Source organism: Protopterus annectens, chromosome 2.part0 (assembly GCF_019279795.1).
Source record: "Protopterus annectens isolate FY-2018-M chromosome 2.part0, PAN1.0, whole genome shotgun sequence".
Classification (NCBI taxonomy): domain Eukaryota; kingdom Metazoa; phylum Chordata; order Ceratodontiformes; family Protopteridae; genus Protopterus; species Protopterus annectens.
The window spans coordinates 849737485-849755690 of NC_056728.1; the positions used below are offsets into that span (position 1 = coordinate 849737485).

At 40.2% G+C, this 18206-nt stretch overlaps 1 protein-coding gene across 1 annotated transcript in view; it reads left to right on the top strand.

The window, feature by feature from the left end:
• The window catches only part of COQ2 (coenzyme Q2, polyprenyltransferase), a 403478-nt gene that overhangs the window by 64732 nt on the left and 320540 nt on the right, over positions 1–18206 (top strand). The window contains exon 2 of the mRNA XM_044061117.1: positions 18107–18206. This exon is cut by the window's right edge and continues 67 nt beyond it. Coding sequence (XP_043917052.1) covers positions 18107–18206 — 100 coding nt within the window. The remainder of the gene's footprint in view (positions 1–18106) is intronic.

The window sequence follows — 18206 nt, forward strand, 5'->3', positions numbered from 1 at the left end:
GACAATGCTACCGCAGCACCACCACTTTAATGTAATTTCTTTAATCCAAAATATGCTGGCGAATTACAGCTTCTGGGCACAATACATCAATGCCCAGTATCACTTTCTACCTGTTGTTTTCCTTTGGTATGACCATATCATTTTCAGGGAATTATATTGAGGCTGGCTGATAAACATTTCTGGCACTTTTAGAACAAACATCCCATCGCCGTTTTAAGACCTGCCATCAGCATTTGAAAAGGCCATTTAGCAGTTAAACTAATAGTATTAAACTATTAAACTATGAAGTATTATATTTGTAATACTTTCAGCTGAAATATTTAGAAATACATTGTATACTACAGTGTTTCTAAACTTCATGCCTCTGAATGTCATTGTTTTAACCGTAGGATATTCGCTAGACATTGTACTGCGTACGAGTGAAATGGGAATAGGTGATTTTTTTAATTGACTCTTGTGTTTGCTCAAAGAATATGCAATTATTTCAGTCAGTAAACGTTTGGTTAAAGGAGTCTGTTCTGTTTTCCAAGGTTGCACAATCTTGGCAATAATATATTTAGAGATGTGATGGTGTGGGGGTACAGTGGGCTTGCTCCTCCCCACAAAAGCTTTTTTTACAATACTGCAAAAGTCTGCAGTGTGTTTGTTGACTTAACTGTGACGATTCCTATTGTAATGTATGGTAATGTGTGATGTTCAACCATTCATCCTTAAACTTCTGTGAATGCACTTGTTTGTGATTAATGTTCATATATTTTTGTAACCTATAAAGGAAATATTTAAAGGAGACAGTAATTTTCAGTCGGGTGGTAAGTTTATAAATGTAGTAATTAAGTTATGAGGGTTTTCTGGTGATGTCACAAGATCTCAGGAGTTAGTGTGGAGTATTAAGGCTATGGGCTGTTAACCTTTTGCCTACTGTACGACTCTGAACAAGTCATTTAACCAGACAGTGCTCCTAGCTCACCTCTAAATTAGGAATTTTTATCCAGTGGGCTTACCTGATTAACAGATATGCTAAAAACATCTCTTAGGCATTAGTTAGATTTTCTTTAGCACCACCACTCATAAAATGAAGATGCCATCACATTTATCTTCAGTACAATCATCTTGAACAAGGTTTTAATAATGAGCAATATCTTATTAGACATGTTTTTTTTTTTTGTTGTTAATGACTATGTTCATTGGACCCTTTCTTTCTTTAGCATAGTATGCTTTGAGGGTTGATAAAATATCAATCTTTTATTCATTACCAGCACTGTCTCCCTTTTAAAAAAAAATAAAATATTCTTCAATTTTTCTTGTCAGCATACCTCATGTTATTTCTTAGTGAAGTGTTGCTTTTCCTTTCACATCCAGTCAGTACTTTGGAGTCTCTCTCTCTCTCTCTCTCTGTCAGGAGATTTTGTTTCCTAATGTATGTTTAAACAGTATTTTTACAGGTTTAGCTAAACTGGTAGGAGGCACTGCATGCAATGTGCCATTTAACAGCTGTCTCCAAGGGATGTGTTTGGTGGTTTCATCAGTTCATAAAGCCTTGCTAGTGTTTTGCCTGAACAGTTCTGCTCTGCCTGCCTCTGACTCAGGATCGAAGAGAAGCCAGTTTCGATGGATTATATGTTGACTTTTGCAGAACTGTTGAACATATGAATGTTGGACCATCATCTATTTTCAAAGTCTGACATAGCAACATTTGATAAACTTAGTCAAACATGGGTGTTACAATATGTGGAGTTGCAGGAGATGCTTAATTTGCAATAGATAATCCAAGGTGCGCATTGCTGATTACTTTGTAAGCTGCGAAGAGGCACTGGACGTTGGTTTTTCATATTTCCTACTACAGCAGCTTGCAGACACGTACATGAACACACTTCTCATCATGTTCTAGGATGTACAGTGGATATAAAAAGTGTACACACCCCTCTTAAAATGCCAGATTTTTGTGATATAAAAAAATGAGACCACAATAAATCATTTTAAAACTTTTCCCGCCTTTAATGTGACCTATAACCTGTACAATTCAGTTGAAAAACAAACAAATATGTTAGGGAAAAAAATATAAAAAAATAAAAAAGGTACAATAAGCTGGTTGCATAAGTGTGCACACCCTTAAACTAATACTTTGTTGAAGCACCTTTTGATTTAATTGCAGAATTCAGTCTTCTTGTGTAACCACCTGCCATCAGTTAAAGAGACAGTGATTAACCCCAAATAAAGTTCAGCTGTCCTAGTAGGATTTTCCTGACATTTACTCAGTTGCTTCCTACAGCAAAAGCCATGGTTTGCAGAGAGCTTACAAAGCACCAAAGGGATCTCATTGTTGATAGGTATCGGTCAGGAGAAGAGTACAAAAAATATCCACAGCATTGGATATACCATGGAACACAGTGAAGACAGTCATCAAAAAGTGGAGAAAATATAGGACAATAGTGAAGTTGTGAAGAAATAGACGTCCTTCCAAAATTGATGAAAAGACAAGATGAAAACTGGTCAGGGAGGCTGCCAAGAGACTTACAGCAACACTGAAGGAGCTGCAGGAATTTCTGGCAAGTACTGGTTATGTACTACATGTGATTACAATCTCCATTATTCTCCATATATCTGGACTGTGGGGTAGGGTTGCAAGATGGAAGCCTTTTCTTACACAGAAAAACATCCAGGCTTGGCTAAAATTTGCAAAACAATAAATCATGTCTACCAAAATCATGTGGGAAAATGTGTTATGGTCTGATGAGACCAAGGTTGAACTTTTTGGCCACAATTCCAAAAGGTATGTTTGTCACAAACACAACACTTCACATCACCAAAAGAACACCATCCCCAGGGTGACATGGTGGTGGCAGTATCATGCTTTGGAGTTGCTTTTCTTCAGTTGGAACTGGGACTTTAGTCAAGGTGGAGGTAATTATGAACATTTCCAAATACCAGTCACTTTTGGCCCAAAACCTTCAGGCATCTGCTAGAAGGCTGAAGATGAATTGCACCTTTCAACACAATAATGACCCCAAGCATACATTCAAATCAATAAAAGAATGACTTCACCACGAAAATTAAAGTTTTGGAATGGCCCAGCTAGAGCCAAGACCTAAATCCAATAGAAAATCTGTGGGGTGACCTGAAGAGGGCTGTGGACAAGAGATGTCCTTGCAATTTGACAGATTTGGAGCGCTTTTGCAAGGAAGAGTGGGCAAATATTGCCAAGTCAAGATGTGCCATGCTGATAGACTCCTACCCAAGAAGATTGAATGCTGTAATTAAATCAAAAGGTGCTTCAACAAAGTATTAGTTTAAGGGTGTGCACACTTATGCAACCAGCTTATTGTATGTTTTTATTTTTTATATTCCCCTAACATACTTGTTTGTTTTTCAATTCAATTGAATTGTACAGGTTACAGGTCACATTAAAGGTGGGAAAAGTTTTGAAATTATTTATTATGGTCTCATTTTTATACCACAAAAACCTGTCATTTTAACAGCGGTGTTTGTACACTTTTTATATCCACTGCATATGTATATGTAGGAACACTCCAGGTGATAATATTCATAATAAGTGTAAACAAATGCTTTGTTATACAGTATAACTGAAAAAATACTATTACTACTAATGATGATTGTTAGTTCAGCATCATAATGAATTTCAGTAGTTATTAATCCTGTGGGTGGAAAAAAAACAATACAAATTTTGTCATAGTTATTCCGACAAAGGTTTATATTAGAGATGCTACAGTCCCATATCTTTCAGTATCTCAGATAAGTTGCATTTTTAACTCCAGTCTCCGTCACAGGTCATGTTATAATTCTTAGTCCAGTTTTCCGTGGATCAGGGATCCCTGGGAAGATTTAGAGTTATAACTGAATAGTTAATTATGTTAAATGTTATTAAATGTTATTATTTATGTATCTCCAAATATGTTAAATGTTATTTGTTTGTGTACCTCTGTGAACTCTTTCAGTGGTATCTCATCTTGGAATTTGAATACTGATAGCAGTTGTATTAATTATCTGGAGAAGGTATATGTGTGTGTGTGTGTGTGTGTGTGTGTGTTATATCATCAATGGAAATCCTTAGTAATATATGGTAATAAAGCACCTGTGGGACCAAACTGAGGATTTAGAAAGAACCCCAACACTCACAGTAAGGCTACAGTGAAAAGAGCTTGATGTTCATCGTGTTTCACTGTTGCAGTCATGACTGTAGGGTTCTCCCCTGCCGGCAGGCAGTCCTCGGTCGGCCAGAATCCCAAAGTCTGGGTCCGGCGTCGGCTGTTCAGCCATGCTCCCTGACATCAGAGCGCCAGGAGTACAAAGCTGACAGCCGACACCATGTTCTCCAGTCTTTCTTGCCGTGCGGTGATAGCAGTTCGCATTTGCCGGTCGGCTGACTCCTGACAATTTTTGCTAAACGTACTTCAGTCCGAAGACTTTCTTCTCCTACTCAAAGCTAAGTACCCCGTTGGGGAAACTTTTTTCTTGCTCCAGTCCAATGTCAGAAAAAGTTAATAATTGCATTTCTTGTGGGAAGCAAATACCTCATAAGGATTTTCATTCTTACTGTATTCCTTGCTTAGGCCCTGACCACGACGTAGCTAGTTGTCGGTTTTGTGCTAGATTCAATCAATGTACGATTAAACGAAGGTACGATTTTGCATTTCATTACTTTGGTAGGCGCTTTAATTACAAAATGTCGTCGGATTCGGTTCCGGCTACCGGAGTTCACAAACGACGCAAGGATAAAGACAGGCCTCCAAGGTCCAAATCGGACGATATTTTACAAGCAGAGCCAGCTTCAGGTTCAGCCGTCTTTAGTGAGGTGCTTTTGCAGCCCCTGTCTTCGGCCATTTCGCAACTGATGGCCAAAACGGACTCCCACGAGGAGCCATCTAGGCCTTTGAATATTTCTGTTGCAGGACCTTCAGACAATGCTCCTTCGGATGGGTCCGGAGCCGCTGTGCAGGTACCGGCTTCCGAAGGGGTTTTCAGGCCTACTCAGCTTCTAATAAAGGCAAAGCCAAAGACAAAATCAAAGACTACAGCTCAGGCCTCTTCTGATCCGGCACCCAAGTCTCAGAAACAGTTACTTAAGATGACGGAGGACTTACTTACTATGATTAGGGGTTCACATCCCCCTCCAGATAAAAGACCAAGGCAGGAAGTGTATTATGACTCCTCTGATCAGGCTTCTGTTTCTTCAGTTTCTTCTTCTGACCAGGAATATTCTTTCCCTCCTTATGAGGATTCTGATGCTGAGGAATCCATTCCTTCAGCTTCTCCCCCTGAGGATTTCTCTTTTGGGGAAACTTTACATGAAATGAGGGAACATTTTCACTGGGAAGGACAGGAGTACTCAGAATCAAAGAAAAGACTTAGGGATTTTCTTCTTCTTCCCCAACATAGACCCCTGACTATCCCTCCTATTTTGGATATTGTGGATGATGCTTTTTCGGAGGCTAACTTAACTCCGGACTCTTTTCCTCCAGCTCCTGCTAAGCCAGACAGATATTATAGGGTTCCTGATTCCCACCATTTTTTGTACAAGAACCCTACTGCTGATCCTGAAACCATTTCTCAGGGTCCTAAGGGAGTTAAGGCCGCTACTGCTAAAAACCCCATTCCCACTGAGAAGGATTCCAGATCTTTAGACAGATGGGGTAAAAAAGTGTACACTTCTGCTACTTTATCTATTATGGCCTTAAACTGTCAATTTCATATGCTGAAATACCAGCAATTTCTTCTGTCTGTTTTGAAACAAAAGCTAGCTTCCATTTCTGCCTGTGCAGATGATAAGGAATTACATGACTTAATGCATGCCACTGAACAAGTTGGGAAGCATGGTTTACACTGTGGATTTGATGCCTTGGAGGATTTTTGTTGGGCTGCTACCTCTGGTACAGTCATTAGAAGGCATGCTTGGTTAAAGGAACAAAACTTGCCAGATCAAGTAAAAGCTAAGTTATTGGATGCTCCTGTTGAGCATAATGTTTTGTTTGGGCCTAAGGCTGAAGAGGTGATAAAGAAGATGGAGGACAAGGCAAAATCCATGCAAATGGTTAAAGATTTCTTACAAGTACAGCCACCCAGATTTAGTAGGAATTGGCCTACAAAAAATTGGTCCTTTCCCAATTCAGACAGGCCTCAGAGGGGTAGATACGTACGCTCCCGTGGAAGGTCTCAAACGCAAGCCTCTTATAGACCAAGACAGTGGACTGCTTCCACCCCTAGGGGAGGAGAGGACAGGTCACAAGCTCATAGAAAACAGGCTCAATGACTCCCTCTGTTGGGCTGCAGGAACTTCTTGCCTGAAAGCCCCACTCAGAGGAAAACTTTCTCTTTTTCATCTAAATTGGACTCGTATAACCCAAGACAAGTGGGTTCTTGATGTGGTTTCAAGAGGTTACAAATTCCATTTTCATACCCTACCAAGACCAAGCGGATGGCCGGATCTTCCAAAACATCAATGATTAGATAGAGGCCTTAAACCAGGTGAAGGCTCTCTTGGCTATGAAAGCCATAGAACTGGTTCCACTTTCAGAGATGGGACAAGGTTTTTACTCAAGGCTGTTTCTAGTCCCCAGAAAGCAAAATTCATGGAGACCCATTCCGGATCTGTCAGTCTTGAACACTTTTCTCGAGATACCAAAATTCAAGATGCTTACTCTACAGCAGCTACTTCCAGTGTTGTCCAAAAATGCATGGATGGTAACTTTGGATTTAAAGGAGGCATATTTACACATTCCCATCAGGCAGGAATTTAGAAAATACCTCAGGTTCAGGGCCGGATCGAGACATTATCAATTCTCTGCACTGCACTTTGGATTGTCTACTGCACCCAGGGTCCTCACCAAATGCCTGGCTCCAGTAGTAGCTTATTGCAGACTCAAGGGAATTCAAATTTACCCTTATCTGGATGATTGTCTAATTCAGGCAGACAGCAAGGATGTCTTACTCCAGCATCTAGAATTTGTTCAGAACCTTCTCAAGTTCCTGGGATTCTCTGTAAACATAAAAAAGTCAAATTTGACTCCCTCACAACAGATAACTTTTCTGGGTGCTCTTCTAAACACCACAACCCAGATGGCTTTTCTGACATCCGAAAAACAATTACAGCTGGCTTCAACTTTCAAAACCTTGGCAACTTTAACTCCGCTTTCTGCAAGGAAATTCCTGCCGGCTTTGGGTTACATGGCCTCCTGCATCCTTCTCGTACCATATGCAAGACTACATATGAGGAAAATTCAGTGGTACCTAAAAAGTGTATGGTCTCAGCATTGCCACAGATTAGACATGCAGATCACCGTCCTGCCTTGTCTCCAAAAGGAATTCCTTTGGTGGTCCAAGGCATGTACTCTAAACATAGGAAAACCCTTCAGTCTGCCTCCAGCCACTCGGATACTAACCACGGACACTTCAGATTATGCATGGGGAGCCCATTTTCAGGGCAACTGTCTGCAGGGCCTTTGGACAAAGGATCAGAAGCTCCTGCATATCAATTTGAAGGAAATGTTAGCCATACAGAACACTCTATTGGCTTTCAGGAATCTTCTACAACCAGGACAGCTACTAATACGGACAGACAACACCACAGTTATGTGGTACATAAACAAGCAAGGAGGAATCTCATTACTATCCCCTTTGCAGACTAGCCATGAATCTATGGAACACAACTCTAGCATGCAAACTGGACATTTAAGCTCAGTTTCTACCAGGGAAGCAAAACTTCCTGGCAGACAGTCTGAGCAGAAACCTGTCGGATCCACACGAATGGATGCTGGACACCAAAATATACAGGATAATTACAGCAGTCTGGGGATGTCCTCACATAGACCTCTTTGCATCCCATCTCAATCATCAACTACAGATTTTTTGCACCAGGACTTTCCACAAACTAGCTTGGAAAGTGGATGCACTATCATTCACTTGGAGAAACCTCTCAGGGTATGCCTTCCCGCCTCTACCTCTTCTTCCACGGGTGTTATTAAAGATCAAACAGGACAAGCCCAAGATGATAATTTTGCTGGCCCCAAATCGACCTTGACAATTTTGGTACCCAACTCTGAAAAACCTTTGTCTGGAACCCCCTTGGGTATTACCACAGACTCCGAACCTTCTGTCCTAGCACCAGGGTCAGGTTCTGCACCCCCATGTCAAAACTCTCAGCCTGGCGGCCTGGTTAATCCAGGGTCCTTGATTCATTCTCTCCTACCCAAGCAGGTTATGGATGTCATTTTAGAAGCCAGACGTCCTAGCACTAGAAAATCTTATGCAGGAAAATTGAAAAGATTTTGCTCCTGGATGCAGGTTCAGGATTCAGATCCTCTTATTCCTAACATTCCTCTGATTTTACTTTACCTGACATACCTCTTACATAAGGGTCTCTCTTTCTCGTCCATAAAGATCCATGCTTCTGCTATTTCTGCTCATTATAATACAGACCCTCCTATCTTTTTCCATCAGCTCATGAGACAGTTTCTCAGAGGAGCTAAGAACTTAAGGCCCCCTAGATCTCCTCCCATTCCTGCTTGGGATCTCAACTATGTTTTGGAAAAACTCACCTTACCTCCTTTTGAGCCTGCTGCCACTTCTGACATCAAGTTTTATCTTGGAAGACAGCCATTCTTTTAGCTCTGACATCCGCCAGGAGAGTTTCGGAGTTGCAAGCTCTCATGGCTGTGGAACCTTATATTATTTTTCATCAAGACAGGGTGTCTGTAAGGACTAATCCTACTTTCATGCCTAAGGTGGTTTCTAAAGTGGCTTTAAATCAAACTATTCACTTGCCAACTTTTTTCCCCAGTCCTCAAAATAAGGGAGAAAGGATCTTGCATTCCTTGGATGTATACAGACAACTACGTTTTTACCTGGACAGAACCAAGGACATCAGGAAATCGGAGCAATTGTTTGTTTCTTATGCTTCAAGTTCCCAAGGTAAAGCTATTTCAAAACAGACCATTTCTAAATGGATTGCTCATGGAATCAGATTTTGTTATTCACATCATGGAAAGCAAATCCCAGGGAGTATAAGGACTCACTCTACCAAAGCTGCTGCCACTTCAGCTGGAGTTCCTACCAAAGACATTTTGGAAGCTGCAACTTGGAGTTCAGTGCATACTTTTTCCAAGCACTACAATCTACCTCTTTACTCTAAGTCTAGGGCAGGCTTTGCTTCTGCTGTCTTGCAGGGCCTTTTAGCCGCCCCCTCTTCTTTATGACCACCACCCTTTTATTCTGCTTTAGGATTCAACCCTACAGTCATGACTGCAACAGTGAAACACGATGAACATAGTACAGTTGTGTACACTTCCCATAAATGTAGATGTTCGAGTATCTTCACTGTTGCAGTCTGGGTTTCCCTCCCTCCTGTCCCCTCTTATTTTTTCTTTTGTGTGGTTCCCTTCTTCACCCTTCTTTTGAGGTGTATTTGCAAAGGGTATGGGATCTTTTTTTGGAGCTCATTTTGGAGCAACTGACATCTGGGGCAAGAAAAACTGGAGAACATGGCGTCGACTGTCAGCTTTGTACTCCTGGCGCTCTGACGTCAGGGAGCATGGCTGAACAGCCGACGCCGGACCCAGACTTTGGGATTCTGGCCGACCGAGGACTGCCTGCCGGTAGGGGAGAACCCTACAGTCATGATTGCAACAGTGAAGACACTCGAACATCTACATTTATGGTAAGTGTACACAACTGTACTTTTCTCTGATGTGGAATTATCCATTTCACAAACATGTTAGCCACAATGAGGAAGTACCTCATTATTGGCTAGTTTGCATGTTTCTGAATCACAGTCAACTACTATGAATACAGATAAGTACTGTTCTGCAGTATTTAATCTGGCGACTCATAATTTACATTGGAAAATGTCCCCAGTTCACTCTCCCACACACCGACTAAAGCACTGTAGTAGGGCTGTCTCTGAAAAATGTAGGTGTGAGGAATACACTTTGTAGCACCTCATGGTAACCTTTTTAAATTCAAATGTGACAGAAAAAATATAATATATATGTGGCCTGGAATTTTCTTAATTTTTGTATCACTAAGCTTTTAAATTTGAAGTCATATTTTTAAAGCATACAGAGTTTTAAGTTTTGTGATGCAGAAGTGAAGCAGTATAATTTTGTGGTCACATTTGCTTCAGTTCAGTTTGCACAAGTATGGCCCATGGAGATGGCAGTCTTTTTGTTTGGAGTGTCTGCTTCTTACGCTGTCAGGTTATAATAACTTTTTTTAATACAGATGTGCCTGTAGGTCGTGATTTTGCTCCACAGTTTATTTGAGTTTAAAGGTGAGGGGTATTTTTACAAATGAAGAGAACAGTGATGGGTGCTCCCATGACCTCTTCCTAAGCATGCACTTGTCTCTCATATAAGGAGAACACATCTGAGTGTTACTGTTAAAGTGACACTTCAATCCCATGGGCCAAAAATGGGAAAAGGGGGTGTGGATGGATGGCTGGATGGATCCGTTATTCAACAAAATTCCAATGTATAGGTTATTTATTGATGACTGATCTTTTCTTTTTTTTATTTTTAAAAGTTCCAATAATGTTAGAAGAATTTATTGAACTACTTTGAAAAATGTGTTCTCTGTATTGATAACATCAGTTTTAGGCTTGATTGTATTTTTAGGGGCTATGCCACTAAACTAACAAGCAAAACAATCAGGAAAGCCTGTGGAACAAGTTATTGGTATACAGGCAATATCATCGTAGCTGTATGTGTAGTAAAATAGCATAGCATTTTTGTGAGTAGTATATATTAATGACAAAAAGGTTGGTGATGTCAGCCCATTTTTGAGAACAGTAGCAAAGCTAATAATATATAAAAAAAAATTGAGGAAACTGCAGTATTCGTTTTGCTATGTTGTCATCATATAGTAAAAAAAGTTGAACGTACTGTCAGACGGAAGTTAGGCATTCTTTTGTCTAATAAATCTCTTGATGGTATCATGTGTGAAATGCTATCCTTTACTTGCAAACAAGATCTGTCTAAAGTGCCATCAATTTGTGGTGCTTTTAGATGGCCTGTACTCCCCTTCCATGTGGCTAGAGGGCGGGTAACCAAGCCTAATAACTGTGCTTTCAATTTTCTTTTTGTTGTTGGAGCATATGAAGTTGGATTTATTGCTCATGTATTTGCATTAATTACAATCTGGGGGCTACCTGGGTAGGTGTCTTTCGATCGGGAGTTATCTTCTGTGGTGTAGTGGCTTTCCATGTAGATCCTAATGCTGAGCACATCTTTCCCTTTTACCTTGATTATCCACCATCCTGCAACACAGAAAGGTGAGTACAGGCCAGCCAGGAACACCACAACTGGGTGGAACCTTAGATAGATCAACCCAGATTCCCATTCAAATTCAGGATCCTTGCTGTCACTCAGTGTGAAGACTGGTAGAGAAGGGTGAAGGCTGCCAGCCTAGTCAAATAGAATTTGATACATAATTCTGGCATTTGTAAATATAAACGTAAACTACAGGTTTGTGGTCTTAAATGTAAAGAAATGCTGTTTCAGCAGTGTGGCAACATTTCCATCTGCTGTAAGGAAAAGTCAAGCATTTCAACTATTTCTTTTGAAGTTAAAATTATTTGAAATCTATCCTTTTGATCTCCAGAGCTCGGAGTCATTCTGTCTGGGCTAGCACCTTCTTTCTATTTTTTTAACTTAAGGAATGATTACTAGAGTGTACATGTGAAATGTCTTTTATTGTTTTAGCTTCTTGAGCAGGTGTTAGCTTGCTAAATAATGTAGCCTGTTGGCCTGGGAACCCCAGGTTAAGTGTCAAAATGATGTAATGTGTTTACTGGGAAAACGTAAGTGTCAAAAATGATGTAATCTGGGAGGGCCCAGCAGAAATGTTTGTTAGTGATTTTCATAGATTAGTACTAAGCTAACTGCCCTTGCGAGCCAATTTAAGCTTAACAAATTATCCCTTGTGAGACTCAAACCCTGCACCTTGTGTTTGTAAGGCAAACACCTTAACCATTAGGCCACCCTCCCACATTTTAAAAACTATTGCTGAGAGAGAGACTGTAAGCATTTTTGTCTGACTATGCAACTCAGCATTGCCTCATGCTCTATGTAAGTAAGTTACTTTAGAAGTATGTTTTCTTGTAGCAATAGCTAGGAATTAGAAAAGATTAGAATAAGTGTTTTTTCTGTTATGTCAGAACTGTACTACTGAATTATTTTAAGTTTCTGTGTGATCTCTGAACTCTTGAATAGCACTGTGCTGTAGTAGTATTGTCTAGTGTTTTTAGTATTTATTATTAAATATTTCTAAACCCTTTTCAACTGTGGCTGGTTTATGTAGAGATAAATTAAGCTCTAGAGTACATTGCATCCTTATAAGTGATCCTGTACTAAGCCCTTCCAATAAGCCTTGATTGCTTAGTTACACTACTATTGTATAACAATATTGCACAGTAATAATTGGACACCCTTTTAAGGGCCTTTGGGTAGCTGATAATTATTAGCTGGTGGTGGCAGGAATTACTTCTTTGTAGTCTGGGTATAAGGGCACAGCTGGAGAATCTCTGTCAGCCTTTCCCAGGAGTGTCTGTGAAGTTGTATAAATATTTATCTCATTGTGTGTGTGTGTGTGTGTGTGTGTGTGTGTGTGTGTGTGTGTGTGTGTCAGCTACTTGGGTAGGGACACGAAGCACTGGTTGGACAGAGAGGGTACTGAAGGTTAGCTTGCCATCTAGGCTGAGATCTGGACCCTATAGCTGTGCCAGTGAGGAGTCTTATTGGGGACCTGGAGAGCAAGGGAGCGACCAGCCCCAAATTGACTGGTGCTCTTAAGGGAAATTGCACTTTACTATGTGTATTTGTTATCCTTTCCTCATATATGAGATGCCCTCTCTGGTGTTAGTGGTGAGGATTGAGGCTCCTTGATTGCTGGGCCAGGGTACGGGTGTCACACTCAGCATAGAGGATCTGGAGAAAATACTGTTGTGGCCAGTGGAATGAACAAGATTTCTTGGTTTAAAGATCTGCTAACTGCATCAACTGTCACAGTAGATGACAACAAGGAAAATGACAGCAGAGACCAAGAAGGATGCCAGCACACAGGCAATGACAACAACTATGAAACATTCAAAAGAACCCTTAAGAAAATGAAGAGCTTACAATAAGAAGACCTGTACCTCAAGAATAGCATCAATGAAAGACTAATACCCAGGTCCTATAATTACAAAAAAGTCTGTCTGGAAAAACTTGGAAGATAGCCTAGTAACAGAATGGAACAACACCTTGAATGAAGCAGGAATCAAACTTAAAGAAATTCTTCTAAAATGCAACAAGGCATAGCAAAACAAAACCCAGATAGAACTAACACAGTTTGAAAAATCGTGTGAGCTAAGAAGCAACAAACAAACTGAATTCCATGAAATATACAAGAGAGTCAGTTTCTTTGAGACAAAAAATACAAGAGAAAAAACATTGGAAAATCCAAAGTGACCTTTACAGTGAGCAGCACCTGGATGAGCAAGAAAGAAAGCAAACACAAAGACTCCCCAGAAGTACCTTCTGAAAAGACCAAAGAAGCTGACCACATCAGGGAAGGAACTCTCAGCCATATACAAAGATTCCAACCGAAAACCCAAGACAAGTTCAGGACAAAACCAACCAGCTTTTTTTCTAATCACAGGATGACAATAGAGGTGGACCCGAAACAAACAGAAGTCAACATAATGCAGGCCTCATAGACATAAGAAACAGAGGAACCAACTCAACAGACCAGCATCCACCCTGTCAGGCACACCAACAAGGAGAGACATCCAGCAACAGATGACTCGTGCACATCACTCCCAGGACCATTACCAGCCATGAATAGACATATACCCACAAGCAACTATCATCAAATAGACAAAAATCCTGGCAAGGAAAAAGGGGCATCAGACACCTATGGCAACCCCCAGTGGAGACAACCAACAGACCAGAAAGGAGGGACCAGAAGCCAAACACAATACTATGCAGTATGGAACCACTCCACTAAACCATTGAATGACATAGAATATAAAGTGCTTCAAATAGATCTCACCTCTGTGCTTTACCAAAGGAGCGGCATAGTAAGTATAGTCATAGTACTCAAACTTTTTATTCAGAAGCTCAATCTCAAGATCTTCTTCCACATCAGTAAAACACAAGACAACAAGAACAAAAGAACAACACCCTCATTCACGCAAATGGAAAACACTCAGCAACTTCTGCTCCCCACCACACCCCACCATCAGTGCATTTTAAGATAAATGCGAATCAGATATTCATAACATTTCTTTATTTTATTTATTTTTATTTATTTATTTTACATTTGTTGACCGGGTTTGTCTGACTGAGCTAGTGGTTCATTTTCAGCAAAGACACTGGGAGAAAAGCTCCATAGTGAGATAAAATTATACATCAGATTCAAAAACTTAAAAATACATTTCAGTTGCATACACTTTCAGGAGTACTCAAAAAGTTTTAAAAACATCTATACGATATTTGCAATGGTAGAGAAGTGATGTAGAGAAACCAAAATGCACTGTTGTGAGGCAAAACATTTTGAAAAGGAAATGCACATCTAGGATGGACTCAGTAAACCAGCATAGAATAAACTTAAGATATACAATCAGAGGTATATAGAAGGGGTTTGTGGTAATAAACATGGTATGAATTGGTGAGAGATAAAAGAGGAGAGACAGTAGCAGGTGGCAATGATAGTCTAAAAAAATCAGCAGAATAATGTGTTTATAGTAAATTACCATTAAGTAATATGGAGAGAAATAGGAGAAAAAATACTGGGGAGGAAAGATGAGAGACGGGAGGTTGGGATCAGGGAAAAAAATAGATAAAAGGAAGCTGTTAGAGGACAGTGCAGGTGGAAGATCAGACAAGGAAGAAGGGGTGTGAAAGGAAGTAGTGGGAGGGTGTAGATAAGATGGGCACAGGAGAGCTAGGGGTGTTGGATACTAAGGAGAAAGAGGGTCATGGGGGCTGAGTGCAGTGGCAAGACCAGTTTTTCTTTAGGTATTCACGAGTGGCAGTTTTGAATTGTTTAGGGTGGTTAAGTGACCTAATTTGTAGGGGTAGTTTGTTCCAGGATGTGGCAGGGTTGTCATTATAGAGTATACAACCTGTTTTGTTCTTTGGTTTATAAATCTGTAGCAGGTCTTGGTCAGAGCTGTGAAGTGGTCTAGCAGGAGAGTATTTGGATATAATTGAAGTAAGGCTAGGACAGAAGAAGGCCAAATATAGGATGAAGTGGATAAGTTATAGTTGATGAAGTTTGAGGAGGTGGGGAAATTCTAGCCAGTGTAGTTGCTTAAGCGATATGCAGTGGTGAGACTTATAGGTTTGGTTTGCAGAGAATCTGGCCACCTTATTATAGGTAGTTTTTAGTTTGGTGAGGAGCGAGGTGTTCAGATTTGTGAATAATTGACAGCTATATAATAGAGTAGGAAGAAGAAATGCATGAGAGAGAGTTATTTTGGCCCTGTTGGTTAAGAATTTCTTGTTGCAGTAAAGGTGTCCGAGTTTCTGGTGTGTCTTTTAATACAGTTTGTGAAATGTAGATCAAATTTAAGCTGATCATCTGTTATGACTCATGCTAGGTTCTACAGTGATGATTGTGTTGTTGCTAGATTGAATAATAAAAGTAGATTTGAGGTTAGAGAGGTTCTTGGGGAGAAGGAGTAAGAGCTTAGTTTTCTTTGGGTTCAGAATTAATTTGTTGTCAATGAGCCATGTCTGTATGGTATTAAATGATGCTTGTGTAGTAGAGTAGAGGTCTGATGGGTTGTCTGCAATGGTGATGAGAGTAGAGTCATCAGCGTATTGTACAAGTGATGACTGGGAGCAAGAGGTGTGTAATAGATTACTGAAAATATTAGAGAGTAGAGGCCCAAGGATAGATCCTTGGGGGACTCCCATTTCCACAGTGAGGGGAGGGGTATTGAGCAAAGAGCCATTTGACTGATTGATGGCCTTTTGAGAGGAAGCTTGAGAACCAGGAAATAGTAGGAGAAGAGAAATTAAGGTTAGTAAGTTTGGCCAGGAGAAGAGGAAGCTTTGCAACCTTATAAAAGAAACCAAAGTCCTAATGGATCTCAGCAAAGACAAATTCAGGAGAGTAATGAAAGCTGGCAAAGGAGGAGGTATTCTTGTTACTGATACCTTCACTTACAGCAACAAAATCCTAAGCTTGCTGAACACCCCAGACTTCTAAGAAAATACATATATAGGCAAAATTAAGACACCTTGGAAAGAAATTCTCCTGGAAGTCACCAACCTGAGCGAGGAAGGCCTGATGATCAACAACTTTCATGACTTCCTCACATTAATGCACCCAAAACACCCAAACATCGTTGGTATCCCCAAACCTCATAAGAATGTAGAAGACCCGCCCTACAGATCATTGGTGGCTAGCGAGGGATCCATAACCAAACCCATCTCCATATATGTAAAAGTGCAAATCAGAGCACTTGCAGACAACAATAAATTTATTTATTTATTTATTTACATTTGTTGACTGGGAGTGTCCGACTGGACGTAGGTCCATTTTCAGTGGAGGCCCGGGGAGAAAAGCTCCACAGTTAAAATAAACAGACAGTAGTTACATTGGATTACATAGCGATTTAACAATTTGATTAACATAGCAATTAATTACAAACATATTTACAGATGAAGAACATAGTACATCAGTAGACAACTAGAATATTTATCTGCGAAGTACATAACAAACATTAACAAATGTTACAAAAAGAAGTTCCTGCTGCATAATAAGTACTAGGCTTATGAGCACCTGAGCTTGTTATAATCAAGGTAGTTAGTTTGGTGGAAAGAAAGGTAATGGTTGGATGGGGTGGGTGATATTAGAGTGGGAGTTGCAAGGGTATAGCCAGCATGTTTTTAGTAAAGTTTTGAAGTGGGTGCATGATGGTACGGAGGTAATTGTGGGTGGGAGGAAGTTCCATAATTTGGCTATGGCGCAAGAGAATAGTGCTTCACCAGCAGAGTTATTGGCTTTAGTGATCTGCAAGTGAGTTTTGTTGCTGGATCTTAGTGGTCTGGTGGTGCGATAGGGTTGGAGTACATTCTGGAGGGATGGGACATTTAGTGGATGGTTTACTAGTTTGTGGACAAGTGAGAGTTGATACCATTGAAGGAAGTGAGGGAGTTCAAGCCAGCCCAGTTCAGCAAGTGAGAGACAGTGGTGACTACGGTAGGATGCCCCTGTGGCGAATTTAGCGATTTTGTTGTAACAGGTCTCTAGCTTGTTTAGATTGCATTGCCTTAGTTTGGTATATACTGGAGAGGCATAAAGTAGGGTGGAGATAAAGTGGGAATTTGCTATTGAAATCTTTGCTGCTTTGGTGAGAAGTTGCTTATTTCTGTATAACGCCCCTAGTTTTTTGTGGACTTTTTTTATGGTCATGGATATGTGAATGTCAAATTTTAGTTTATTATCTATTTCCACTCCTAGCAATTTGGTGTGTTCAGTTGGGTATATAGTGGTGTTGTCATTTGCTGTGATGATAAAGTGAGAGTTGTTTTTGAGTATGTTTGGTAGGTTGGAAGATGAGTAGTTTAGTTTTGTTTGGGTTGAGTATTAATTGGGCGGCGGATAACCAAGTTTCAACAGAGGAAAAGGCTTCCTGTGTGACCTTCTGCAGTTTGGGTAGGGACTGGGCTGAGTAGATGATGGTTGATCATTCATACTGGACTCCATGGAAGACCAAGAAAACCCCTCTGAACCAGAACCTCATACTTGTTGCCGTCCATGTTGAAGCACTTTATATGGCACTCTCTAGTGATTACAGCATCACAACTGTAGTAGTTCTTTGATGGAAGTCTATAGAGGGAGTGAAGTTAAAGACACTGATGGTTATTTTTTTTTTAAGTTAACAAGTGATTTTCTTCATTTGTAAATATATTTTTTAAACTGCTTCAACTGTGCTTTTTAAAATTATTGATTTAGATGCGTCATGATTTCTCTAGTAAATAATGTACCTGTCTGTAATACACGTTCATGACATTATTCTATATGCCATTTGGCTTTCATAATTTTGCTTTAATGTGTTCGTTTACAGACAAATTGCTGTGTGTGTTAATTGTAATTTTTGTTGCAGGGACATGGCTCTTGTATTTACCATGCACATGGAGTATTGCTTTAGCTGCAGATCCTGGTTGCTTGCCACAGTTTTCCATGCTGGCTCTGTTTGGAGTAGG